At 35.4% G+C, this 27093-nt stretch overlaps 1 protein-coding gene across 14 annotated transcripts in view; it reads left to right on the top strand.

Moving 5' to 3' along the window:
• RALGAPA1 (Ral GTPase activating protein catalytic subunit alpha 1) overlaps positions 1-27093 on the top strand; it is a 130874-nt gene that overhangs the window by 22805 nt on the left and 80976 nt on the right. For 9 of the 14 annotated variants that reach the window (XR_005952573.1, XR_005952562.1, XR_005952533.1 and 6 more), the window contains exons 9-18: positions 2602-2810; positions 3169-3408; positions 5592-5780; positions 6260-6400; positions 8598-8746; positions 9944-10073; positions 10796-11033; positions 13273-13434; positions 17647-17787; positions 23941-25512. Coding sequence is in view for 5 of the 14 variants with exons in the window: in XM_041403903.1 (XP_041259837.1) it covers positions 2602-2810; positions 3169-3408; positions 5592-5780; positions 6260-6400; positions 8598-8746; positions 9944-10073; positions 10796-11033; positions 13273-13434; positions 17647-17787; positions 23941-25512 (3171 nt within the window). In the remaining 9 variants the exon portion in view is untranslated. The remainder of the gene's footprint in view (positions 1-2601; positions 2811-3168; positions 3409-5591; positions 5781-6259; positions 6401-8597; positions 8747-9943; positions 10074-10795; positions 11034-13272; positions 13435-17646; positions 17788-23940; positions 25513-27093) is intronic. The other 5 variants (XR_005952605.1, XR_005952598.1, XR_005952581.1 and 2 more) reach the window with 4 other exon arrangements.

The following is a 27093-nucleotide window of genomic DNA, read 5'->3' as shown; positions in this document are numbered from 1 at the left end:
AATGCACGAAGCAGCTGGAATGAGGATACATTTGAGAAGCGGCTGGAAGGAGGATACATTTGAGAAGCAGCTGGAAGGAGGATACATTTGAGAAGCAGCTGCAGCGCATAATGCAGTTGAAACAAGTTATAGAAAGAGGATGTTCTGAGAGGTTATCATGAAACAAGGAGGAGACAGTGTGCTGCAAAAACATGTTTATTGCATGTTTTATTGTCCTTCTGAAAATACTGCCAGTATTGCAGCCTTTGTGCTCTGCTGAATGCTAGTAGATGCTGGAGAGAACTGACTTTTCCATCTTTAAATGCTGTGCTACCAGGCATTTCTTCATTTTTCACAGATTGTACTGTTACACATGCTTGTTTAAGATACCTTAATTTTTAATTTTCTTACTAACCTGATGCTTTCCACAGAATGAAAACAATGTGCTGGGGTTTTATTATTTGCAGTAAATAAACCATTTGTAAACTTGTCAGAGAGTATTCTGTGCATTTGTTATGTACTTAGGTACACGGTACGCAAGAATCATGGGGTTTAAAAATAATGCTTTCATTGAAAAGTGTGGATATAGTTTTGAAGGTCATACAGGAAACATTCCTCAGTTTAGCAGCATCATGATGGGTCTATCACTACTTATGTATGTGGCTTTTGAAATGACACTGAGATAAACCAGTGTGGATATCCTCAGTTTGGGTGCTGGATCTTGTGTATTTGTAATGGTAACAGGGGAATCTTTACAGCAGTCTGGCAGATACGCTGGTTGCACTTTAGATGCCTTAAAAAGGCTGTCATAATATAATTGCTTAGACAATAGTTGATTATTTCTTCACTGCTGTCCAGATTTGTCCCTCTTGGATTCTGTCATCATAAACTGGCAAAGTTACACAGAATCCTTTAAAACAACTCTTGACTTTGCTTTAAGAAGATACAGTCAGGGAATACCTTTGTATTGTTCAGTGTGACTTTTTAAAATCTTCTTTGACTCTCACCATTAGTATCCTTTAACTGCTTTCTGGTTGGCCTGTAAAACCATGGAAACCTTCTCTTGCTCATGCACTGCAGGCTACAGAAGAGTTAAGGCAGTGCTGACATAACTGTCTCTGTTCAATCTGTCACTCTGTTTATGGATAGGACCATCATTTTTCCATGCTTCCGTCTTTTGGTTAGTTGGTTTTTTGGTTTGGATTTTTGTTTATTTTGTGTTTGTTTCAGTATCAGTTTCCTGGGGTTTTTTTTGCTGTCACTAGATGGAAATCATGATACTGAAACACTAGCATCAGGGTGTCCTGACAGCACATATTATAATCAGTCCTCACACTAATATCTGTCTTTTTGTTTTGGAGTATACCTCATATTTGCCCTTATAGGACTAGGACTGGTAGGTTGGCATACCACTTTCAGAGAAATGTCATTTGCATATGAAAGTATCGTTGCTGCTTCACGTTGATGATGGTAATGCAGAACTACTCTGCACCATGTCTTGGGCTGTAAAACCCAGAAATGACATTTTGCACTGTTAAGTCATAGAAAAACGCACAATTAAAAAATGTTATCCATGCGTCCCCCATCTTTGTAGTGCTTTTACCACATAAGTTAATTCCATCCACCTTGAGTTAAGTACTCTCATGGTTTTTTTCTGAAGCAGATTCAGGAGTACCGATGACTCTAGCGCAATAGAGAACGAGAAAAGCTAAACAGTTCTGAACCATCATGGGATGGCGAAAATGGAGTTGTCAGTTCTAGTCCCCAGACAATCACAGTTCCTGCCAGCTGATGTACCCCTGAGCATCCTTCATTACATTCCCTACAAGCCAGTATAGAAGCCTCAGAGTCATCTTGCAGCTAAGTCATAGGAAAATGTACGTGCCTGTGGTCTGGCAGCAAAGTCCAGCAAAATTAGCCAGTGCAAATGGGGCCCTAGGTGAAACTGCAAAGCTCATGTGGCTTTGCAGCAGGATTTCTCTGTTCTATTCATCTTTATCCTTTTGCAGGGCCAGAAGAGGCTGTGTTTATTGCATTTGCATTTTGGAATTACATATCTCCCACTGTTGCCATGATTTGATTTGTCAGTATATTAGTTTTATATGAAAGTAGATTTCTTGTAGTCTAGTTGACAGTTATTTTGCTACTTGGAACTTTGTTGTTTGCAATGAGAATTTGAAGAAGTGAGTTTGCTGAAGTTTATCTTCAAATATTGAGTATAACGTAGTTTGAAAGAACCTGAAGATAATGAAATATGTTTACTTACATAGGTTTGGGATGTAAGCAAAAATGTAAGCAAAAATGTAAGGCTATAGAAATCACTTTCAGATAAAAAATTAAAGGTTCTGCATATCAGAAATAAGTTTCTTTTGGACTAACATGTTGTATCCCTTCAGGAGAAAATTCAAGTGTTTTGATGTCTTACATTTTGATGTCTTACATGTTCTCGACATTTTCTCTGTTGCATCCATCCCAGTGCATCTTGGAATGAGTGGTGCAACAGTGAAAGCAACAAAACTGCACCTCTGGAAGTTCATTTGTATTGGTTATGGTTCTAGGATTTCTTTCTTATGCAGATCTTTCTCTCTGCCTGTATTTTTAAAATGTTGTATTTTCGTACAGATATACCACAAATGAGACCAAAGCCACACTACGTAATAGTTAAGAAAGATGCTGAAACCAATGAGGCAATCTATTGCACAAAGGAACCTTTCATTAAGGCTCGTGTGATTGTCATTCGATGGTTGGTGTCCTTCTGGCTTGAGCCAAAACCTCATACAGGACCTCATATTCCTGGGATGGAAGGTGAAAATGTGCCAAAGAATATTCAGGTAAAACCAAATACACAAAAATATATTTGTTTTCATGTTTTTGGTTTAACTGTTATGTCAGCAGTGTGCTCTCCTCCAATAATTACAACTAATGAAAAGTTTAAAAAAAAACAGTAATTTCTAATCAAATTGTATGTTTAGTAATTCAGTTTGAAAGGACCTGCAATGCTACTTTCTTTTTTCAAATTTTGTGATTTGTTTTTAATCAACTGGACATTACAAGCCTTGAAATGAAGTAAGTAATTTTGTTTGTTTGTTTGTTCTTTAATTCTTTGTGCTGTTTAAATTATACTTAAATTCTGTTGATTTATTGCTGTACTAAAAATGACCTATGGAATATTTAAATTTTTTTTTTCAGAGAGCAGCTGCTAGCATGGCTTCAAGGGAGGACAGCAAAAATGACAGTACTGATAAGCAGGATAGAAATGCAGAACCAGAACAATCTCATTCCAATACAAGTACTCTAACAGAGAGAGAACCAAGTTCTTCCAGCCTCTGCAGTATTGATGAAGAGCATTTAACTGATATTGAAATTGTTCGGAAAGTCTTCTCTTCTAAAAGAAACAATGTTAATTTTCTAACTGAGATTTTTCGACAGGTAAAAAAATCTCTTTAGAATGCAAGAATCTTGATTATTATATTGTATATTTTTATCATGTCATGGTTTTCTTTCAAGAGCACTTGTTAAGCAGAACATTATACCAAGTTACAGGTTTTTTCTGTCATCCTGCCTTCAAAAATCAAGAAGCTAACATTCTGAAATACATTCTGTGTAGAATGCCCCCAGTTTCTGATTTTTCTAATTTTATGTCTTTAGCAACCAGTTTAGCAACATTTAACTTGGACTTCACAGTTCCCCTTAGATGGGAATGTTTAATCTTTTCATACATCAACACTGTAGGTATTAGAACTCACAGCCAACCATATTAACAGAAGCCTCCTGTGGGAGTCTGCAGCTGTTACAGAGCTGTTTTAGAAGCATCCAAATGTCCTTTCCTTGATAGTGTTCATCAGAAGTGTAGGACAGATGGCTATAAAAGGTAGCAACTTCTGTTTCTAACTTCACTGCAACCAGAAATGTTAGCTGAGCATACTCAGAATAGTATTTCTCTACTGGAAACTATTAAAACAAATTTAAACTGAGAACATATGCCAGAATATGGAGTCTTCATTAATAGTAACTTAGAGTTCAGTGTGGGAGAATAGAATAAGATAAACTTTCTTTATGCCCCATGCTATAGATCAAAAGACAAACAGATATTTCTGAATAATAGTAAAGAACGATATACTAAGTTTCAAGTTAAATGCACAACACTAATTGCTTTAAATAGCAGAAAGCTGAACATTTTAAAACTTGTTTATCTGGATGGAGTAAATATTTTTGAATGAGGCGAATAAATGCCAGAAGCTTATCCACATCCCTTGTATTCAAGAGTTTGGACACATTACTGAAGGACATAGCAGAGTTATCCAAATTCAGCTGACACTCAAGGGTTTACAGAGTCTGAGCCATTGAATGTACAGTATAAATTATCAGTGGTTTACTTTTCACTGTCCCTGCAGTGAAAAGAAGCAAAGGCAATTTTCTTTATTCTTTTTAAAAGTCACTCTGTGAGTTTATGTAGATGATTTGGATTTCATGTCCAATTATGAGATCTTATTTACATCATTATTTAGCCAGGAGTTTTCAGTGTAAACTAATTTCTAATACATAAGATATTTGTAATGTTTCTAAAACATGAGGACTAAGTTATTCCTGTCAAGAGGAGGTTTCAGTGGTACAGGGTGGTGGAAAGATTGTCTGTAGAGAAATAGTTTCATGCCTTTTAGGCTTGAGGGTACAAAAAATTTATATGGACTTGCAGGAGAATGTTAAACTTGATGAGGAAGTATGTGACTGAACTTGTCAGTTTAATCCTGTAATACACAGCTGAATTCTTTTTAGTGTGATAATTGGTATGAAATCTCTGTTTCCAAAGTGAATGTACAACCTGTGTTAAGTGGGCCCTCCTTAAAGACATGGACAGCTAGTTTTCAACAGTCACAGCACAGACCCTGTAAAACTGTGTGTTAGTGTAGTTTATCTGTTCTTCTAAATGTATAATTAGGGCATCATGGTCTCTGGTAAATGTATTTGTAGTTAGTTAAAATCTGACTAGTGTTAAAAGTTTCTGGTCTACGACTACTTGTTACCAGCACAGCCAATACAGAAAACCTTCTGAAGAGGGCACTGATCAGCCATCAAACCAACTCAAATGCATGATTTTTAGAAACAATAATACAATATTTCAGGGAGTAATTCACTTTAAGGGTACTGTTTTGTAAAATCTTAATTAGCTAAAAATAGGATAGAAGACTACCAGTATTGTGTGTCACTTGAATTTTTATAGTCATTTAGAGCTGATTTAACTCCACTTGTCCAAATCCTCTGAATGAAAGATGTTGTAATAGAAACTTCTGCTCATTTGTTTTGCATATTTTGATGGGTGCTTGGGTCTTAATTTCAGCAGGCTAGGTGCTAAGTAGGTACGCCCACATGGATTCTTATCTTTCAAAGTATTTCTTGATAAGCTTTCTTGTTTAAATGTGGGGTTTTTTTCATGTTTTCAGTTTACATGTGAAGAAAGTGAGCAAACATTTAAGTTTGGCAATAGTTTGTATGTTGGGATCCAACAGTGGCTGTCTTTATCCACCTTTATCTCTTCGAACTTGTACATTATAGAGCCCAACTTATTTCAAATACTGTAACAGTGTTTTGTTTCTTTCTTTTTCTACTTTCAGGCATTTCTGTTGCCGATATGTGAAGCAGCTGCCATGAGGAAGGTGGTGAAGGTGTATCAAGAATGGATTCAACAAGAAGACAAACCTTTATTTATGAAAGAACCTGAAGAAATAATGCAGTGCACAGCTGTAGATTGTGATGAAAATGTTGACCATAATTCATCAGAGAAAGGAAAAGAAAGAGAAGAGGTAAAATATTATTGGTTAATATTTGTGCATTATTCTACCAGTAGACAGAGAAGTGGCTTCCTTGCTAGTTTCTTTGTGGTTTTCTTTGGTGTCAGAGCATTTATTGGGGAAAATCAATGGTAAAACACTGTATGGACAAGCTACCAATTTTATCTATTATCTGTAGCTTTTTAATGTGCTTAGTTCAATTTAAAATTTCATATCATTTTATGAACTGTTTTCAAGATGTGGATTATACAGTATGCTAATTATCAACTGTGTAAAAATTGTATACAAATAAAAGGGTGACAAAAATAGTAGTTACTTCATTCAGGGACTTTAAGATAATTGCTACAAGCCTCATGAAATATTGTTGTGTCTCAGATGCATTTACCTGCTGTTGTTTATTATTTAGTACCTATTATATACTTTTTCATTTAATATAAAGCCAAAATACTTGTCTAAAACTCTGTGGAATTCTAAGAAAAAATATCTTTCAGGAAAAAGGGATGAACTCCAGTCATGGAGTTAGAAATTCCAACTGGGCAAGAAATGGCTGTTATGAAGACACTTTACATAAAACATCTGAAATTGATACTGAAGAGCAAAATGTACGAGCTGGAGTGCAGTCAGTATTGCAGGTATGAAACAGACTTGGTATTTAATTTTATCTAAATTAGCTATCTGAAATTACCTAAAATTCTTGTTGTCAGCACATAGAGAGTGGAATGTAGTGCAGTATTTCTGCCAGGGAATCCCATGCATCTGTAAAGCATTCTAAATTTTAAAATTATTTTATATGCAACAAGTATGATGATAAAGGTTAGACAAATGACACTGGTTCACTGTATCTTTATTGACCTGAAGTAGGACAATGTATAGACCAGTGATGGGTAACACAATAAAAAAAAATTAATTTTGCGTTGGAACATGCATTCTCCTCTGTATTATATTAGAGAAAAAATAATCCTCATGATACTGCAACATCTTTAAATATAATTAAGCTTTTTATGAGAATGTTTAGAGGCTTTTTGCTTTTACACTATTGGTCACAAAAGCCAAAACATCCAACCTTCTAGTTTTTTTAGTCCTATTAATAAGGTGTACAGGGATGTTTTTTAATCTTTTTCTGAATTTACAGCAGTTTGAAAAGGTTGATGAGGCACCATAACTCTCTGGTGATATCATTAAGGAAAGCAAGAGTTCAGTTGTACCCTAACAGAAGTTTTTTAACAGCTTCTAGGCAGTTTGACAGGGTAGAAATCATGTTAATTTCAAATGTTTAGCAAAAATGCTTCGCTGAAGATGAAGCTGTGGAAAATTGGGAGCGTATAATTTGAAGGTCTTTGAAATACTCTTATGGTTATAAAGTCTGTGCATTTTATGTATATGTGTGTGCACATAAATTCATACAGGTGGGTATATTACTCTAGCCTCCATAATGTTCTTATATCCAGCAGAAAATTGATTCTAAACAAAATAAAATAATGTGCATTTACCACTTTACTGTATGCACTTCTGCTGCGTGTGACCATACTAAGGAAAACTCATTTTTACTACAGCTTGAATAATTTTATGAATAGAGTTTTCTTTTGTGGTGTACACTGTTATACATATAAATAAACTTTGTAATTGAAATCACCTTTAAATTCAAATACATTAAAATAATTTAAGCTTCATAATCTTTGTTTTCAACAACTTTTTAGAATATGAAGTGTTACTGAGAAAAAACGTACAAAGTATCTGTATCTGTTTGCAATATACTACTAAGGCTTACACATCTGACAATGTCTTGAAGATTATTCGTGTTGAAGTTTTTTAGACAAAGATTCATTTGACTACCAAATATCTTTTTTTTTTCCTTTAGCCTGAAACAGAGTCAAGACATCATTCTAATCCAGTACCATGTCTCAATTTGAGAGGTTTCCTGACCTGGAACCATGTTTGATTTTCCCTGTGAATCAATAATCCAAGACTTCTGTCTTGAGTTTTTTTCCCATTTAATGCTTGCGTAGACTTATTTCTAGGCATTTAGAGTAGGTTAAGTTCATTAGTTGAGGCTAGTGAATGTAAAAGTGCATACTAATAGTTTTTAATTATTAAAAATCCAAAGCTTTCAGTAGAGGGAAGTTATGACTTTAGTACCAATGACTTCCTGTACATGTAAAAAAATAATTGAAAATCTAGATTTGAGATTCAAGTGCTTTCTAAACTTACATAAAAATATAGTAACACTTCAGTAACTGCTTCTGCAGCTCTGTCCTGGCCTACTCCTACTTTTTTTTTCATAACTTTCATTCTGAAGGCCCTAATTTACTGCCCACTGAAGTCAGTCACTTTTGGGAACGTGTCGAGTTTCCTGCTTTTGGTAAGCCTTACTGATCCCAGTGGGATGAATGCTTTAGTTTCTCAGAACATAATACAGGCTGTGTCATGCTGAGACACACACAGTGTACCAGGACTATTTCAAGCAGTTTACCATATATTGTACTGGTCAGTTCCTGGCTTAGGGATGGAACTTTTGTGCAGTGGACTTCTTACTGGGACATTTTTGTCCCATCATATTAAACTAATCATATTGAGTAGTTTGTTGAATCATCTAAGAGAACAAAAATATACAAATAGGTTTTGTAGAAAAAATAGGGAAAAGGTCAGTCTCATTGTTGCTTAATCATTACTTCAAACTGACATATTTAAACATGCACTTCTGTGTGCATATACAACCTTTTCTTATAAAGATTTTCTTTTACAGATTTTTTCTTCCTGGTTCTACCCACTGAATTGCTGAAAACATCAAAGTGTTGCATGATCATGACATCCTCTCTTTTCTGCTTTCAGGTTTTTATAATAAATTCTTCAAATATATTTTTTCTTGAACCTGCAAATGAGTTTAAATCTCTGCTGGATGAACACACTGATATGTGCAAACGCGTTCTCAATATCTACCGCCACATGGTAGTCCAAGTGACTATGGACAAGAAGACATGGTAAAATGCTAATGTTTTTAACTTACATTATTAGTTCACAACAGAAATGTGAAAATTTACTTGGTCGTAAACACTGTAGAGTGGTATTGGTCATATGAACCAGTTCCTCTAAATCAGTAAATGCACAAACTTGAACACCGCAGACAACTTAGCACAGGAGAGATTGTCTGTTCTCTTAAAGCTTCCAGTAAGCTCCTGGTTAATCTGTGGCAGTTTAGACCTCAGTACAAAAAGGACTAAGCTGGGATATACAGATTATTGTTGAGGAGCTACTGATGATTTTTTGCAGGGCATTTTGCTCATGTGTCAAAGTGTTATAATGTTGAAACATATGAAGCTTCACAGCCTTATTTAAAATTTTTTTTAAAAGCCCCAGACAAGCATGGATAATCATTACGATCAGATGTGTGTTGTTCTTGACCTGTAATTGTATACAGGAGTCTGTGTACTATGTAACTGTTGTGCCTTTCCAGTTCTTATGGTGCCTAGCAGGTACAGGAGACTCTGCTTTAAAGGAATTACTATTATTTCCCAGTCCTTTAAATAGCAGTCTGTAATCAGGTGCTATATTGCCTCCATCCTCCATTACAAAGATGTAGCGAGGGGATTTCAAATATCTGATTTATTCCATTTTAACTTGACTTCCACTCAATCTGTCTTGAACTCTGGGTAAGTAAAGCTGGCCCTACGTGCCATGTGAAGCTTGTTTCCTCTTCTGAGGAGCCAATTTAGCTGGCCACTGGGAAATTTGGGAGTCATAACAGTAAACAGATTCTACTAGATTGTTGTTTTCTTTCCCAGTTTCACGTCAATGTAAAGAACTGACTCTAGACCACAATGGCAAAGATTGTGCCACACAAAATAATTGGTGGAGTATGTTAATGATAATGTAAAATTACCAAAACCTGTAATTCATAGAAAAAGCTCAGATTGAAAATACAGTTAAAACTTTGCCTCTAATTTCGGACCATTGAAGGTGATAGCAGCTGAATTACTTGGAAGAAGTGCTCACTCTTAAACGTGAAAAAAGATTGGAATGTTTTTTTTTTGCAGTAACCAGGTTAGGCTCTTTGTAATCATTATGACATTTTTGGAATGTGTTTGAGCAGATAAGGCCTGATTATTACCTTTAAAAATACCTTGGCATATACAGAGGTATAGCAAAATGGTAACTCTAAGTTTAATACTGTTTTGCAGGGAGCAGATGCTGCTTGTGCTGCTCAGGGTAACTGAATCTGTGCTGAAAATACCACCCCAAACTTTCTTGCAGTATCAAGGAAGAAAAACCTCCACTTTAGCTGGAAGACTTGCAGGACCTCTTTTCCAGGCGAGTAAACATAAATTCACTTCAATTAATTCAGCCTAATTATCATGAATAGATTGGATACAGCAACCACTGTTGGCTGCTTTGTCATCTTATATCACTGGTATGTTACCCAGATGATGTGAATGCTGTGGGTCAAAGAGCTGGTTACATTTGTTGCTTTCTGTCTTATATTTTAATGGCACTGTGGCAGCAGTATTTGAGGTACTGTAAAATTCAAGGATTGCTGTCCTTTAGTTGGGTTGGAATAACTGGCAAAGATTACTGGCAGTGTGTGCAGTTTTAGCCTGCTGCCATAGCAAAATTAGCTCAAGTCAGCATGAAATGTTTTGTGTTATCCATTCCTAACTGATGGATTTTTTTATTCCTTAGAGAATTCTGTAATTGCTTACAGAAAGCTGTAGCAAATCCTTTCAAAGTTTATCGTTGCAAAGAGCTGTTGTGGTGAGTTCCCAGTGACTAGGATCTGTAGAGTCTCCAGTGACTTTAGCAGAGCAAAAAAGAATACACAGGGTAAGATAAGGGTCAAACCAGTTGCTCCTGTGTCTAAGTCAGAGCCCTCTGTTAACACTTGGTAATTCATTAAAAATCTGTATGTATTGGTGAGGAAAAGAATGTCAGGACTACACAAAAATTTCTGTGGCAGTTTGAAGTTTTCTTTGAAACAGTAACATTTGAATGTTGTTAGCTTATGCTCACAATCCAACTTTTCTCTGTTCTTTTAGACTCTTATAGTAGCTTGGATCAAAGCAAATCTAAATGTGTACATTTCTCGAGAACTTTGGGATGACTTGCTGTCTGTGATGTCATCACTGACATACTGGGAAGAGCTGGCCACTGAGTGGTCACTGACAATGGAGACACTTACTAAAGTATTAGCTAGAAACTTGTATAGCCTGGACCTCAGTGACCTGCCACTGGATAAATTAAGTGAGCAGAAACAGAAAAAACACAAAGGCAAAGGTAAGACAACACTGTATGGACATAATTTGAATTTGAGCTGGTATCGGGCACAGGACAATTTTGGTCTCACTTTTTTTTGTATACCTAATTAGGCATCTCTATCACCTGAAATAACCCTGGTTATTTCAGGTTTCTTTAAGGTAAATCTTTTTAGAACTGCCACAACATGATCGTGTTATTTCTGCAAATAGGCACATATGGAATGTAGTTCTTAAAAGTGTGTTGAATTTAAACTAAAATGTTACACTGTAGTGGGTTATGCCTTTCTCCTTTTATCAAAGCAATTAAAGAGTTGAGTTCCAATCATAACTTCTTGAAAATAACAAACACTTCTCAGCTGGTGAAAACTAAGCCACTGCAAGCACAATTGGAATATTGAAATGTTAAAAGGTGAAATGTAAGGTGAACATGGCTTTGTTTGGTACTAACTGATCACTAGCCCATTGTAAAGACAGGTTTGGTTACAATGAGACATTGTGGGCTACATAAGAGAAAGTATAGTTTAGTAATCCATGAATGGTACCTGTTTTTAAACTGATTCCAAAAAATGCATAAAATAGTCTGTAATAAAATGGGAAGAGGAGGTGGCTGCTTACAATGGCAGAGTTCTGGAATTGGTAAGGGACAGGAAGTTTGTCCTCCTGGAGAGAGGTCTGGATTGAAAGTTGCGAAACCTGGATTCTTTCCTAAGTTTGGAGACAGACCTTTTGGTTGTGACCATTGGAAATCACTTCATTTCCACTTTTGTAAAACATGGATAATGATAATATTCTCCTTTAAAAAGTGCATTGTGATCTCTTACTGAGAGGCAGGATTATATTTAGGGTGTGTAACAAAGATGTCAAAACATCTTATTTTTAGGCTACTTTTTTTCTCTTCAGTCAAACCTGAGGGAAGGTGCTTCCTAGTACTATCTTAGGGTTTGTCAGTAAGAAGCCACCTGTGTGGATTCCCTCTCTTAAAGAGGATGTTGCTATAGGCTCTTTTTTGCTAAAAACATTTCACATACTTCTGTGCCTCATCTTAAGCAGAGTCACTATTCAGCATTTTGTTTTGGTTTCTGCTGTGTGATAGCTAGGCAGAAATACATCTCTCTGTAGTTGCCCTTGAGAGGTCGTTCCAGACCATGCATTTTTTGTTTTCCTATACTACGCAGCTTTCTTCTTTTTCTTACTAAAAAAACACAGGTTAAACAAAACAAAACAAACAAAAACAAACACCAAGAAAACAAACAAACGAACCCCAAAACAAAACCAAACCCCCCCCCCCCAAAAAAAAAACAAAGCCAAAAAAACCCCAAACAGCAAAGGAAAGAACAGTCTAGTATAGGGTAAGAATGTGTACAATTATTTAAATATATACTTTTAAAAGCATTTTGAATCATCTGAGCAACATGAGGAAAGTTTATGTTAACTTTTAGTGACAAAGTTTCAGAGAAAGCCTCCATTGCTAAATGTGAGTTGCAGAGTCAAGTCCAGCTTTGGAATTAATAGATATCATACAATTATGCCAGATTTCTTTGCCCCTGTTTGTTTGCCAATAATAATGAACATGTTGGACTAGAGCTCACTTTTTTCCAAAGAGATGTCCCTTTAATGATTGTTATTGTGTCAGCTTGGATTATTAATGAGCTCAATCCGGTTAAGGAAATATATTACAAATATTCTTTACTTCAGTATTTTTTTTTAACAAGCTGTTTTTGATAGCTCCTCATATGAGGTTTATTTGTTTCAGTATATATGTCAAATCTGAATTTGTTCCATCTTAATCTTTCTATAGTATTTTCTGTCAATTTCCAAAGTTCTCTGAGCCCATCATCTGTTTTTTTTTTTTTTGCTTTTGCACTTTGTGTAAAATTATGTTATCCTTTTTTTATGTTCCTCAATGTTGCAAAATTATTTGGAAACCTCCCCCCCCCATCCCCTCCATATTAATGTTTTGAAATTAATTACTTTGTGTATCTTATCTAGTAGGAGCAGCAAAGGAAAAGTTACATGTAGTATCTACTACCTGTGTGAGCCCATTTTTTCAGAAAAGAGAATGACAGTAGTTTAATAGCACCAACATTTCTGAAAAAGTTTGAGTGTCCCTCAGTTAGTCCTGGCTGAGCTTTTGAATTAATGCTTGCTTTGGTAACTTAACTTATTCCATCCAGCTTTAAAATTTTTTTGAAAGAACACATCTACAGTCATCTGATAGCAGAATAATAGTGAATAGATTTGCAATTTTATTTTTGCAGGCGTTGGGCATGAATTCCCAAAGTCTTCTGTTGATAAGTCCTTTTCTAGAGGCTGGAGCCGTGACCAGCCTGGACAGGCGCCCATGAGACAGCGCAGCGCTACAACCACCGGCTCTCCGGGAACGGAAAAGGCGAGGAGCATAGTACGGCAGAAAACAGTTGGTAAGTATCCTGTAGGAGCTGAGAAAAGTGACGTTTGGGAAAGGCTAAGGCATTAATAACTGACTTCTGTAGCAATGTGGATGGCTTCTTTCCACAAAGGTGTATTATCTATAATGATGTGCACATTAGTTAAAGCATGAATTATGCAGCCTTATGTGCTTTGAGGGTAGCTGAATAGATTGTGTTTACTAGAATTACAGTTATTGAAAATGAAAGTAATGCAGTTGCTATATTAATTCTTAATGAACTTGATCACATGCTTAAGCTGGATTGGAAAATAATACTATGTGTATGAAGGAGAAAAAAGCTGAGTGGTTTGAGCTATGGTGCTGATAGGTGGGTAAGAGAAGGTTTTTTAAGTGTGTGTTTTCATACACTGCATGAGATGGGTTGAGTATTTTCAAACTGTGCGAAGAAAACTGGGGAAAATATTCATAAGTCTGCATAGTTTATTAAATGTGCTGTCTTTTACTCTACCCTGAATATTGCAATAATGAAAGACTGACAGATGTGTGCAATTCTCAGTTTCTGAAGTCACCTATTTCTGAATTTTATTACTTGCAAGTACTCTTTGCTGTGTTATAAATGAGTTATACTGAACAATGCTTTAGGTGAACTCCTCAAAAGAAGACTCATTTGTGTTCATATGATTTTCTTAGATTATGTTAACAGGAACTGAACTACAAATTTCTTTACTCTGTTGTCTCATCTTGATCTCAGTGCTATTGCTTACATGAAGGAAAGTTAAGCTGGTTCTAATTTTGTATTTAAAGAAGAACCTTTTAAGGAATATCTCTTACTTTTTTGCTATCTTTATAGTAGTAGTGACTTTGGTTATTGTGTGCTGTTGCTTCACTGATACTTCTTGGAAGTAGGTACATTCTGACAGTTTTAAAAATTTGGGATGCATATCAGCAGTTGAATATGTAATTGTGCTAGCTTTTCAGAAATTAAGATTTTCTTTTTCCAAAAATATTTGAAGTTAATTTTTTTAAGTCACAGAGGTTATTTAGACAAAGTTTCTATTTGACTATTCCTCAAAATTCTCCATTTTAATTTTTTTTCTCTCCTAAGGCTCTTATGTGGGAGAATTAATTGTGCCGTAAGGCATACAGAAATGAGGGAAGTTATCCCTGTATGCTTTACAGCACAATTAATTCCCTACTCCAAAATTTCCTGTCTTTTTTGCATATTCAAATGCTACACAGCTTTTCCTGTATCTCATGCTGACAGCACCTAGTTTTCCTCATGGATCACAGATGTTTAAAATGTAATTTCTGCTTCTCTGTAGTCTGTGATTAAGTGTAATGGTGGTTTTGTTTTAAATCTTAATTGTTTTAACAAGATAAAGCTCATGTTAAAATTTCTCCTTCACAAATTGTTAATATTTCAGATATTCTGTCAGAAGGTTATGTTGTTTGGTCAATTTATTAATGCTTTTGTTTTGCTGCAATTTGAAAGATGGCTATTTATATGATGTTAGCCTTGAAATGACTGGAATTTATCCTAATCAAGCTATATATTGACCTGGTTAGCAGCAAAGTAATCTGATTTTAGTTTCACTGCACTTTAGCTTCCATGGTTTTGTTCCTTTCCTCCAATTATCTTACATATTTGATATTAATAAGCCAAGTTTGCATTACTGCAACCAGTTAAAATTTCAGCTTTATTAATGTTGCAGAATACCAACTGTGGACAAGCATCCCAGCATCCCAGCATTGCTAGGACGATTTTAAAAGACAATAAATCCAAAAAGAGTTGCCAGAACCAGAATCCCAAACTCCTCAGTTTTTTTTAGATCTTAATGAGGAAAATGTTACCAAATGTTACATATATCTTAACTGCCTGAAAATAGTTGTCTGTTACTGCCTCCCTGGTGTGCAAAGAGAGCTGTCCAGCTGCTTCTTAATTTGTGCCATAAATTCAGGGTCAAATAATAAAAATATAATCACAATATGTAAAATCTAGAACACTTTGCTGGTCAGATCTTCTCCTCAAGTTTATCATTAGGTTTGCAAGCTAAGCCTGGAATTGAGTCAGACCTTAAATGTATTGCATGATATGTGATTTGTATTACATTCCCTTTGATTGAGAGTAATATATACTCTTAATATCTGAGTAGGGGGGATGTGCATGTTGGATATTTTATGGTAAGAAAAAGCTGGAGTTTCTTTCTCATCTGTTTTATGTGGTACACATTTTTGTGTACATTTTTGCACCTCTATTTTTTGAGCCATCGTCATGCCAGCACACATTTATTGCTGCACCAAATATGTGTGTGTGCGTGTTACTCAAATAAAAATCAAAGCTGTTTTGATATGCAGTTGTACATTTTTAGCTTGAGCTTATTTAAAATAATTTTTGAAAGGGCCTTTAAGCAAGGTATGCATATGGGTTGAAAAATCTGTAAGGTTAGATACAGGAGTTTGGCTTAGGCAGCAGGTTGTGGTCCTATAAAAATATTGTGTCAGAAAGAATTTACTTACCTATTGTTCTGCTTTTGTGTAGACAACAGTGGAAGGTTATAACCTATCAAATATCTACATGTTCTGATATTGTCTGCCTCCACCTAACTATTTAATTGAATGTAATATGGTGGAAAAAAGTCCAGTCAAATTAAAAGAAAAACTTTATATTAAGATTTGTAATCAACACAGTATCCAATATCAAAAGCTTGATTTATTTAGATAATTTAGCCTGGAAAAGATCCTTGATATTTACTGTGTGGTTTTTATTTTTCTCTTGCCTACATTCATTGTAAGATTCACAGTGCTGAACGATATGCATCTAACTATAACTATATCCTTTTATTACTGTATCTCTTAATCAAACTGATACTAGAGCCTTACACATAATTACCCTTTTAAAAAAAATACTTTCTGTCATACAAAGTTTACTAGAGCAGTGTTAAAAGGTCTGTCTTTCTGAATTGTTTTTTCAAACTGAATTTAGAACTCCACTTAAGTTGTGCTGCATTTGTCAAACGTATTTTCTGCTCAATGTGACCTACCCAGGTTACCTGCATGTTATTATTAGCAATTATTCTTTAACCTGGTTTTGAAGCGTGATGTGCTCAACTTTCACTGCACTCCATTCACGTACATTTGATTCCCATGCAGATCAGGAGCACCAAGATCCTAAGTCTGTGTTGTTTTGAAAAAATAGATATAGAGAGAAAAATTCAGACTGATTAAGTATTGCAGTGGCAATATTTATGCTAGATACTCTGAATTTTCCTTAAAGAATTTTATCAGCAATAATTTTAAAACAAGTTAGCAAATTTACAACAGTATGAAACGAAGCTACTTGAAGCATAGGATATTACTTTTTTAAGAACTTCTAGAGTACTTTGAGGTTGAATGCAGTATTAGTTCTTGCTGTGTCTTACTCTGACAGAGAAAAGCAAATGTCCAAGATTCATTTAAATCTATTAGAAAAGCTGCAGATATAACCTTGATTGTAATACCACAATTCTTATGTACATTTTGTATTCTGTAGGACTGTTGGCAGGATGTGAGATATGAAAAGGTGAATAAACATCGGTTTGGCAAGATTTATCCAGTATCAATTAAAAGCCAGACCCCATGGATAAAAAAAAAAATTAATGCTTTTTATTGTTAAAACACTTCACTTCAGTCTTTTAATTTTTAATGTGGAACTATAACAAGCTTTATTGCAAATTTCTCCACACAGAACTGATAATTTTCTCCTTATGATTTTGAATCTCTTTTGGAGAGCATGAATTCAGTAGTATGGGCATATGTGTGATACAGAGATGCATTTTCAGGATAAAATCAAAGGAAACTAGAAACTACATTGAAATGTAGTACAAGTTACTTTTCCTGTTAAAAAAAAAATCAAATTCAGAATGCTTGTGGAGTAACTTTAACTTTGATTTTTCAACCCCTGATGCAGTGGGAAAATGTGTTAATTAGCTTCTTGATTTCAAATGCAAAATCTCTGTAATCGTCACAATAAAGGCATTGTTGCTGCTTTACATAAAAGTTGAAAACTCAGAATGTCTTATGTGTCCACTGATTTTTTTCTTTCTTACAGCTCTGCCAATATCTGCCGTGCTGAAATGTTTTAATTTTTGAACTTTCTTCCTTTTTATCTTTGTTTTCTCTGTTGCTGCTTTTTCTGTGACACAAGCCTTTCATTATAGTCACTCTTCTTTTTTCCTTCCCCACTTCTTTCTTTTCCTTTTTAAAGCCATGAGAAGCCGATCCATTGGTGAATGTGCTCTGCCATCGGCCTATATACGCAGTGCTAAAAGTGCTCCTGTTCTGATCCATACTTCCAAACCCTTCTTGCCTGATATTGTTCTCACTCCCCTTTCTGATGAGCTTTCAGGTAGTGCCACCTCTGCTAATTTCTGCACCCCCTTTATCACTTTTTTAAACCTTCTGCTTTCAAATTCTGCTAAACCATTAAATTTTTCAAAGTAAAAATATTTTGGGGATGGTGGGAGAGGGGAAGAGATTAAGAATTAATATTTTGAGTTTTGCAAGATACCATGCCATTTTACAATTCATTCTGGAACTGTTAGAAGTTAGTGCTGTGCCAATGTTTGCTATCATAAAAGAAAATTTGAGAAATCTTTCCGCTTTTCCAATTTATTGGTAAGCAGTAATACAATATCTGTCTACCAGAGAGTACAACTAATCTAAAATTTTTATTTTTGATGAGTGAGGGAGGGAAAGGAAGAAATTTTACTTTGATTTGCCATTTACATCCTTCTGTGTAAATTTTTTTAATTCAGTGTCATAGATGTTGTGTGAACAACCATGGTGATACACTTTAGCTCCCATGAAAAAAGAATATGGTATCATATAATATCCTTTAGAGTATGCCTGGTTTTCATTACTATATAAAAACATGAAAAAAAAAAATCTGTAGTGTGGAATTCTCGTGTGATGTTTTGGTGTTATTTTCCAAATGATCAATTTTTTCGGACTGTGGTTTTCCTCAACATTCTGTTTGGTCCAGCAGGGTGGTTGGCTACAAGTTGAACAGTAGCTTACTTTGGATACTTTTCTTTGAACAAATAGATTCAACAACTAGAGTGAGCACAGACTTCTAAAATACATGTTTTCAGATAAAGTAATTTTTCCAGATATTACACACATATAAATTAGTAATGTGTTACGGCTGATTATGCCTTTGTATCAATGCATGGAAAAAAAAAATGAAAGCACAGTTTGAGGACTATATATAATCAAAATGGCATACAATATAGGGACTTCATGGCAATAATATTTTTATAAATTTTTTTTTTCTTTTCTGTCTCTCCTGCCTGTCTTTGTTACCCAAGAAGTACCAAGAACTGTATCTTCATAATTGTATTTTGTCATGTGTCGCATGTCACAAAATTCTTGTTGTGAAACAGAAACTTGATGCCTTAGTATTCAGCCTGAAAACATTATTGAAAAATCAGGAAAGTTCAAAAGAACCCACTCTAGAGAGACCAGACTTTGACAATGAACAATTACAAAGTATTTGAATACAGTTCTTGACACCACAAACAAAATTTAATAAAATACAAATTATATGTAATAAATAATAAAAGTCTGAGTGCAAAGACTATCTCTTCTGAGATACAAGTGATTATAACTTAGAAGATAGAGATTTTATAATAATGGTACCTAAACAACCCATTAGAAAATGTGTCCTACCTGGCCATAGCGATGTTGGAAATTGTCAGTGCTTAAAGAAGACCTTAAGAACACCCACAGAAGGGTTATGAGCTTTCACAGTGAAATACTAATTCATCACATAATCACTGATACTTAATTACTCTTTCTTAAACAAAACAAAATACTTTTGTAGTCAGTTTTATCATCCATGTTCCTGAAAAGTCCTGGCTTGCATATTACTTTTAATGTGTCCCAGACCTGCTGGCTCTCCTTCTATTTTTCTTGATGTTGATACTCATACAATCCAAAAACTGCATGACCAATGCAATTATAAAAGTAAAGTGACATTACAAACTGTTGCACTTCTAATATTGAAAAAGTCCTAAGCCCTTCCTGATTTTGATGTCTTCTCAAACAAATGAGTGTTGCAGCAGCTTCATGATGTGCCCAAGAATCTTGAACATTGTCAGAAAACTAAAAAGCTCTAGTGAAAAAAACAAGTTATTAGAGTGTTGATGGGGAAGCAGCAGAGAAAGAGAAACACAGTCCACTGGATCAGAGTGCACTTTGCTCTTTTAATTTTCTGCATTTTTAATTGTGCTCTCTTTCTTCTTCCCTTTTTTATTTAAACATGAAGCTTTATCATTTTATTGCCTTTTCTTCTTACATTAAATATATTATTTTCTCAAAGCCCTCTGTTTCCAGACGTACAGCATGTAATTTGGGAAGGAATCAAATTGTTTCTGTTGCGTGTTCTAGGTAATGAATGATGTTTAGCTAGTTGTGACAGCTGTTCCTCTTGTTACAGGATTATAAGAATATCCCTGTTATCCAGTATTACTTTATAATCCAACACAACCTGAAGTAGAGGGCATTTCAAATTATTCCAGAATAACAGGCTGCGTAATATTAAGTTTTTGGAAGTAGTTTTCAGCTTCTTTTTAGCTGTGAAACTCATCATTGAGAGGTGGACCAACTGAACACTGGTGAATCTGGGCAGGTAGTCTAACAGAAAGCATTTATGACCAAACTTTTACCTTATGTACTCTATATTAATTTTCAAGAGTAAGGCAGAAAACCTTAGTATAATTTGTGGGACATAATTTGAAGATCAATCAGTAGGTTGATAAAATATGTTGCAGAAGTTCACTATTGGCATCCAGTCATATAGTATCATAGAGGATGATTTTCCTAAGATTATATTTCCTTCATGTAGTTTCAGTTATGCTGTATTTCCATGTGCAGAATATTTGCAACTTTTCAAGTAGTGTCTAGAAAGTGGAAGTGATTTATACTCTACAGTGTTTAGTTAATAAAGTGATTTAGTATAGTATATCTATTGCAAATCTGCAATAATTCTAAAAAGAACTTTCCTTTAGCCTGTGAGAATCATAAGAAATCCAGTCTTACACATTTACAAGATAACTAGGGAAATGACCATTTATTCTGTAACACTTGGGGATTTTCAGGTACAAGACCTGAAAAAAGTGTCAGTGAAGTGTAGGCAAGATTCCTAGAAGCAGTGGGCAAACTAATTAGTTGTGGGTGGGAGATTTTTCCTTATCTACTGGGACTAAAAGAGTCAAGTATTAACATGAATGGGAGATTCATATTATGCATTTAAACCTTACTCCCAAATCATTCAGTAATCATTAAGATGAAATAGAAAGAAATCATAATTGTAATGTCAGTATGGATGTAATTATTCTTTAATCCCAGAAACTCACAGAATGCCTGTGTTCTCTTTAAAAAAAACCCAACTATTGAAAGCTAAGAAGCAAAACATGTTATTTTTTCTCCACTTCCCAAGCAGTCTTTGCATGATGAAATATAAACCTGCCCCAGTGTTATGCAGGGATCTTCCATTAGCACTCATGCTGTCTTGTCAGAATGTGTCTGTCCATGAGTATGTATATCTATCTATGTATATCGTTTTAGCATATGTATCTCACACTTGATGCTGAAAACCTGTCTTCTCTTTCTGCCTTCTAGCAGCAAAAGGAGAGTCAAGGTTGACTTAGGACAGTAGTGATTGTGTGAGGTTGGCCAGATGTACCAATTACAATCTTTTCCGTACTGTACCATGTGAGGAATCAGGGCAGTATTTCTCCTAAGGGTACTCAGGGTCAGATACACAGGGTCAGCCTGCTGGCACACAAACCCCATGGGAGTTTTGGGTGTCCCAGTCTGACTGTACACTTGTGTGCAAGGGTGAGCCCTGGTTGTGAAGGAGCAGTTCATTTGGGTTTTTAAATATTGTCTGTGTTTTCAGTGCTGGTATTGCAATAACATTTTTCATTTCCTTAGTTTCTTCCCGTTCTACAAAAAAGGAATCTATATTGGTGCAAGCACATGTTTGTCTGAAGATGTGTACTTGTATGTGCTTGTCATGAATATGTGAGCACCTAAAATTAATTCTGGATCAACATTGAAATGAATCTAGCTGAATTTATTTCAATGTGTGGAGCTGCTTTGTGTGCATTGTGAGTTCTCTGTCTGATTATTTTTAACATCCTAGAAGGTCATGATCACTGCATGCATGCGCAGCATGGGATTTCTAGGCTGCTGCTTTAGATAAGGTTGAGTTTATAATCGATCTGAAAAATGCATACTGAGAGCTCAAGATGAGATCACTGTATCATAGTTGCATGTATCAATCTCATATATAGCATCGTCCATACTTTTGACTGAATCCTATGGTCCCTTCTTTACAGCTGTAAGAAATAGCTTGAGACTACGTTAGCATAACTTCTGTTAATCCGTGCCTAAATCAGTAGGGAGTTTGAAATAACAGTTTCAATTAGAGAGAGACATGATTCATTTCAGAGGGTGTTAATTCATGCAGTTAGTAGTAAGTTGAACAAGAACAATGATGGGAAGTTCGTCACTTATCAAAGCTGAAGAGAAAATTAATAATAGGTTGTGCTGTATTCGATGATTTTTCAGTTCATGTTTATTTTCTGAGATAGCTTGGATGCCTGTTCTCTTTTTCCAATATAGATCTCTCTCAATTTCCTGTCTAACAGCTTCTTTACAGTTCAGTAAACTTTGTATGAGGTCAAACTGTTACTCTCAAATTTTAACTTCTTTGTAAAATTGAGCATGGAAATAGCACTTTTCATCTTCTTGGAACACATATTTAGTTAAATATGGACGTATCTCATTCATCTGGTTTATGTGCTTTGTTCCGAAGGAGAATATGAGAACATGCAGCTCCATCTCTAACATTGTCAGAAAAGTGTAAGCAGCTCAAAACAGGTTTTAAGGGGACTTCAGATTATCAATATTCAATATTGCTGAAATATATATAGAGAAATATACATTAAATACTCAGTTATATTTATATATAATATTTAGTAATAATAGAAATATTTTAAAATGTAATTACATACATAGTTACTTTATTTTAACTGTAACACATTAAAGTTAGGGGAGGTGAAGAGACTTAAATTTTGTTCTGATATTAAGTGAATTCACCGTTGCAGTCCTGAAGTTAAATCATCTAGATAGAACAACAAGGTAAGTCTGTTTATTGTGTCAAATAACTCTTGCTGGTGTTCATTTAAGCTATTTACTGTTATTCCTGAATTTGAAAGCATCTCTACAATTTTTAAGTACTAGGTAATAAAAAATTAATCTAGGGAATAAAAGATTCTATCAAAAAGAAACCAGCAGAAAATTAAGTAAACTGGTTTTACCTTGCTATTTAAGTGCTTATCTCATAAAAGGACTGGAAGGGATAGCAGTTAGTTTACTCATCTGTAAAGGATATTTAGTCTTGCCTACAGTGATAATTCGATAGTATATAGTGTTCTTATAACATAGTAGGAAATCTGAAGAGATGCATGAAGGTTCTTTATTTTTGTGGATGATGTGAAATGAGCTGAAGATACTTCTGTACAATTCCTAGGTGATCCATGTTGGAACTGCAGGTTTCATTACAGTTAACTGATTTTTAGTGACACTAACATATTAAGAGTCTCAACAGAAACAAGGAATCACTAATTTAAATGGTAATAACAAATTATATCCTTTTCATACACAAAGTGGGTTTACTTTAACGTTGGCTGTTGTGAGGCTGCAGGATGTTTTTTGGTATCAGAGTACTTAATTCTGTAATACTCATAAATGTTACATTTGCCAGAGTAAAACTGGAAGAAGAGGGGTAGGTAAGCCTTCATTAGGTATTTAGTTTCATATTTTGAAGATGAGGGACAAAACATTCTTCTGGGGGAGGAGAGTTTATCTTTCAATTGTCTGTTATGTATAGTCATCTTTTTATTTTTTAGGGCCAGCTCTTGCGTGTCGTTTAAAAGCTTTAGTCCTTAGAGATACACTATCAAAATACACACATATACATATATACATATTTTAATTAATGATTTGCCACTTCAACAGACAACCCCAATTTTCCAAAAAACATCCTTGTTCTCTTTGGAGTTGCCCATTTTTCTGAAGATGTAAATTCCACTAAAGGGAGTAGTGCTGTTGAGCTCATTTGTATTCCAATAACCATTTCCTGAAGAAACTAGCTGGAATAATATTGGTTGAATTATTGAACTTATTGGCACAGCTCTAGCTTTAACTGTATTTCCAAATGTTCCATGACCTCACTGTTTGGTCTCATGCATGTTAACATTTAAAACTGTGTTCTGATGGTCTAACTCATTTATATTGCATTCTGTACTGGATATTATGTCCGTGTGTTTTTAACACTCTAGTATTGAAAAAAGTGTTTTTGTTGTACCTAAGAAAACAAGGTTCTGAATTTTTCTGGCTTTTAAACTCACATCATTAGGTTGTAGTGGTAGATATATATTGTCTCTATATGTAAATTTTGGTGCATGTTACATATACTTTTTTCCTACAGACATTGACGATGCTCAAATTCTTCCACGTCCACCTCGAGTCAGACATTTTTCTCAGAGTGAGGATGCTCCAAGTGAAGTTTTTGGTGCATTAAATGAAGAACAGCCACTGCCACGAAGCAGCAGCACCTCTGACATCCTGGAACCATTCGCAGTTGAACGAGCCAAAGGTGCAGTTCCTGTCATTGACAGTTCATCCCATCATGCTCCAAGCTTACAGAATTCCACTGAGACCTCTTCAATGCATAGATCCACTGAAAGTCATATCACTGATACAAATAGCAGAGAGTCCTCCTTGGAAGTTGGGGATAGTATTTATGACCATCTTTGTCATTTAATAGGGCCGGTAGAATTTGCAAACACTGCCTTTGAACAAAACCAGTATGTTGACCTTGAAGGTGAAGATGATCTCCTTTCCTCTCTGAGAGAATATCTTATTAAAGAAAAAGAAGAACTTTGCGGTAACTTTCAGATAGATAAATCTGAGGCTTCTGCTCATGAAGTTGATACATCAGTAAGTAGGAACGATAGATTACCACTGGATGGATTAGAAAATAGAGATCAGACTGGTCAATGCACAACTAGCAACACTGTTGCAGAAAAAGCCAATAACACAGAGCTGCAACTAGAACAAAACCCAAGTGGCTTTATGAGTAGTATTGCACCTACTCAAGTAGACTTTTTTACAAAAAATCAAGCGCTCAATAAAGCCAGACAGTTAGATATTGATAAACAATATGAAAGCGTGTTTGATCATGGGTCCAGTAGTCCTAGCAGCAAAGAAGGGAAGAGATATCTATATAGGCAAGCAGCCACTGAAACTGATGTAGATTTAGTTGTGGAAGCACCGGTAGCTGAAAAGCATAAAAGTGTCCAGTTTAATGAGAAAGTGACCAACTCGCGTATTGTCCACGCAAAGAAAATTCTTCCTAAAGCACAAGTTGATCCTCAAATGCCTCACATCACAGGCACAAGCAAACTGGCACCAGCTAAAAGAAGTATATCTGAAACTGTAACTCATAGGGCCAAAATCATGAAAATAACAACTAAAAAAAGAAACAGCGTTCATGTTACTTTTAGGCCATCTACAGAATCGGTTCAGTTTTACAATCCTCTTGAGAACAAAGAGGCTGCTTGGAAAGCAAGACTTCGTAAACTTGGTGGCTTCAGTAGCAGCAGTAGTGGTAGCAGCAACAGCAGTACCAGTGCAAGCAGTAGCTCATCAGCTGCCACAGAGCTGGTTAGACCTGGAATATATAGGCATCTAGAGGCAGTCAACACTGCTTCAGCTGGCAGCAAGCAAGTTAAGGAATCTGCAGAAACTCAAGCAGCTGTGTTGCAGAAAGAAGGTCTTGCCATTAGTCAGTTCCAATGTCGTAGTGCCTTTAGAACATCAGGTCAGGAGTCGGCACAACAGCAGGGCTCCCTGGGTGGTGTTTATAAAACTGTTGTCCATGCTCTTTCGAAGCCGAAGGCAAATGTTTCCCCACAGAGGCAGAACAGAATGCCAGCAGAGGCTCCACTGAGGGATCTGTACAGTCATGTAATGGGCTATTTTGGAAGGAAAGCTGCAGGTGAGCACTAACAGTGTGCAGAGCGCAAAAGGAGAAAGGCAGCACCAGTTTGGCTTAATGCAAGTGAAGCAAGCTCTGATAAGCAATCAAAAGGCTTTGGGATGATCACTGCTTTCCCTGTTTGGTTATGCATGCGCCTATAGCCAGCTGATTTTTCTCCCAGCATAAGTTACATTTACGTACTTTAAATTACTAATTTTCCTTTTCAAGATATTTAGTTGAACCTCTTTTCTGCTGAAGATCATCAGATTAGGGAAGAGGAAGAGACAGTAAATGACCTAATAAAGGATTAAGCCTTGAGACTTTTGAATTTTTATCTACATTGCAGAGCCTTCAAATTAAGCCTACTGAAGTATTGGCAATGCATATTTTATCAGAATATGTTATTCCACTCTGAGTGTAGTTTTCATTTGTCAGAAGGACCTGGCTCCCAACCAACTAGGTTGAACTAATTGTATTTCTGGTTCATTTAGTGTGTTTTCTTCTTCCTCCTCATCCTCTTCCTCCTTTTCCTCCTCCAAAACAAAACCAAAAAAAAGCCCCTCAAATTTACATTTGGAGGTAATTTTAGATATTTTTTTTAATAGTCTGAAATAGCAATTTGCTATTACTGGAATGATTTCATTACAACAGTTCTCTGAGTCTAATCATAAGGTTTTGTTTGAGTCTGTTTCAAAACATGTCATAGGCCTTCCTATATTCATTCATCCAAATGGCTGCAGTTAAATCTTGGCAACATCTTCCATTACTTTCTTTTTTTCTTGGAATCTTGGATGTTTGTAAAGGTCTTGTGATAGTCTTTCACCTGCTAATTATGAGACCTCTGTGGACTGATCAAAAAAGAAGGCTGCAACTCTAATATACATTGTCTTAGTTCCCATAAATGAACAATAACCATAAATGAACAATAAATTAACTTTCAGCAGTAATGCAGGTTTTCTTTTTTTCCCATTGTTATGCTGGCATGATTAACAGAGGATTCTGCAATGTATCCTGCATCATTATGTTAATGCCACCTGAGGGCAGTCTCTGTAAGCACAGCACCTGAGAGCAGTACTGTCATAAAAATTATTTGCTGCTCTTCAGAAATTAGACTTCTGAAAAAGTCATATTTAGGAAGCACCAATTTTAGAAGTACTTGTTATTTAAAATCCAACATTTAACAGAAACTCATTGTTAGAATAAACTGCACTGTGGTCTCATGAGAGATGACACTGAGGGAAAAAATTGTATAAAGAGAACATGAACTGGAATAACTTGAAGATTTTAAAGGCTGATATCATAAAGTCAGGTGTAACAGCCACAGCTAAATATGTAAATAATGTGAACTTCATTAATTGCTCATAACCATTGATCATCTAGAGTTAGAACTTTCATTCCATGTATTAGCATGTAATTTTATTCTGTAACATTTTGTTTGCACTATTCATACTAACTGTATACAGTGCCACATTGCCATTTGTCATTAGTATCTATTACAACCTAGTTTACTTTTTTCACTATATGGCTTTTCATTAGGAATGCAATGAAGAAGGAGCCTGAAGAAATCGTAATTTTTTTAGAATTTGTTACTTACTTGTG

Source organism: Onychostruthus taczanowskii, unplaced genomic scaffold, assembly GCF_017590055.1.
Source record: "Onychostruthus taczanowskii isolate IOZ18803 unplaced genomic scaffold, ASM1759005v1 scaffold1, whole genome shotgun sequence".
Classification (NCBI taxonomy): Eukaryota; Metazoa; Chordata; class Aves; order Passeriformes; family Passeridae; genus Onychostruthus; species Onychostruthus taczanowskii.
The sequence above is the reverse complement of the archived record's forward strand: the minus strand, read 5'-3'. Positions and strand labels throughout refer to the sequence as shown.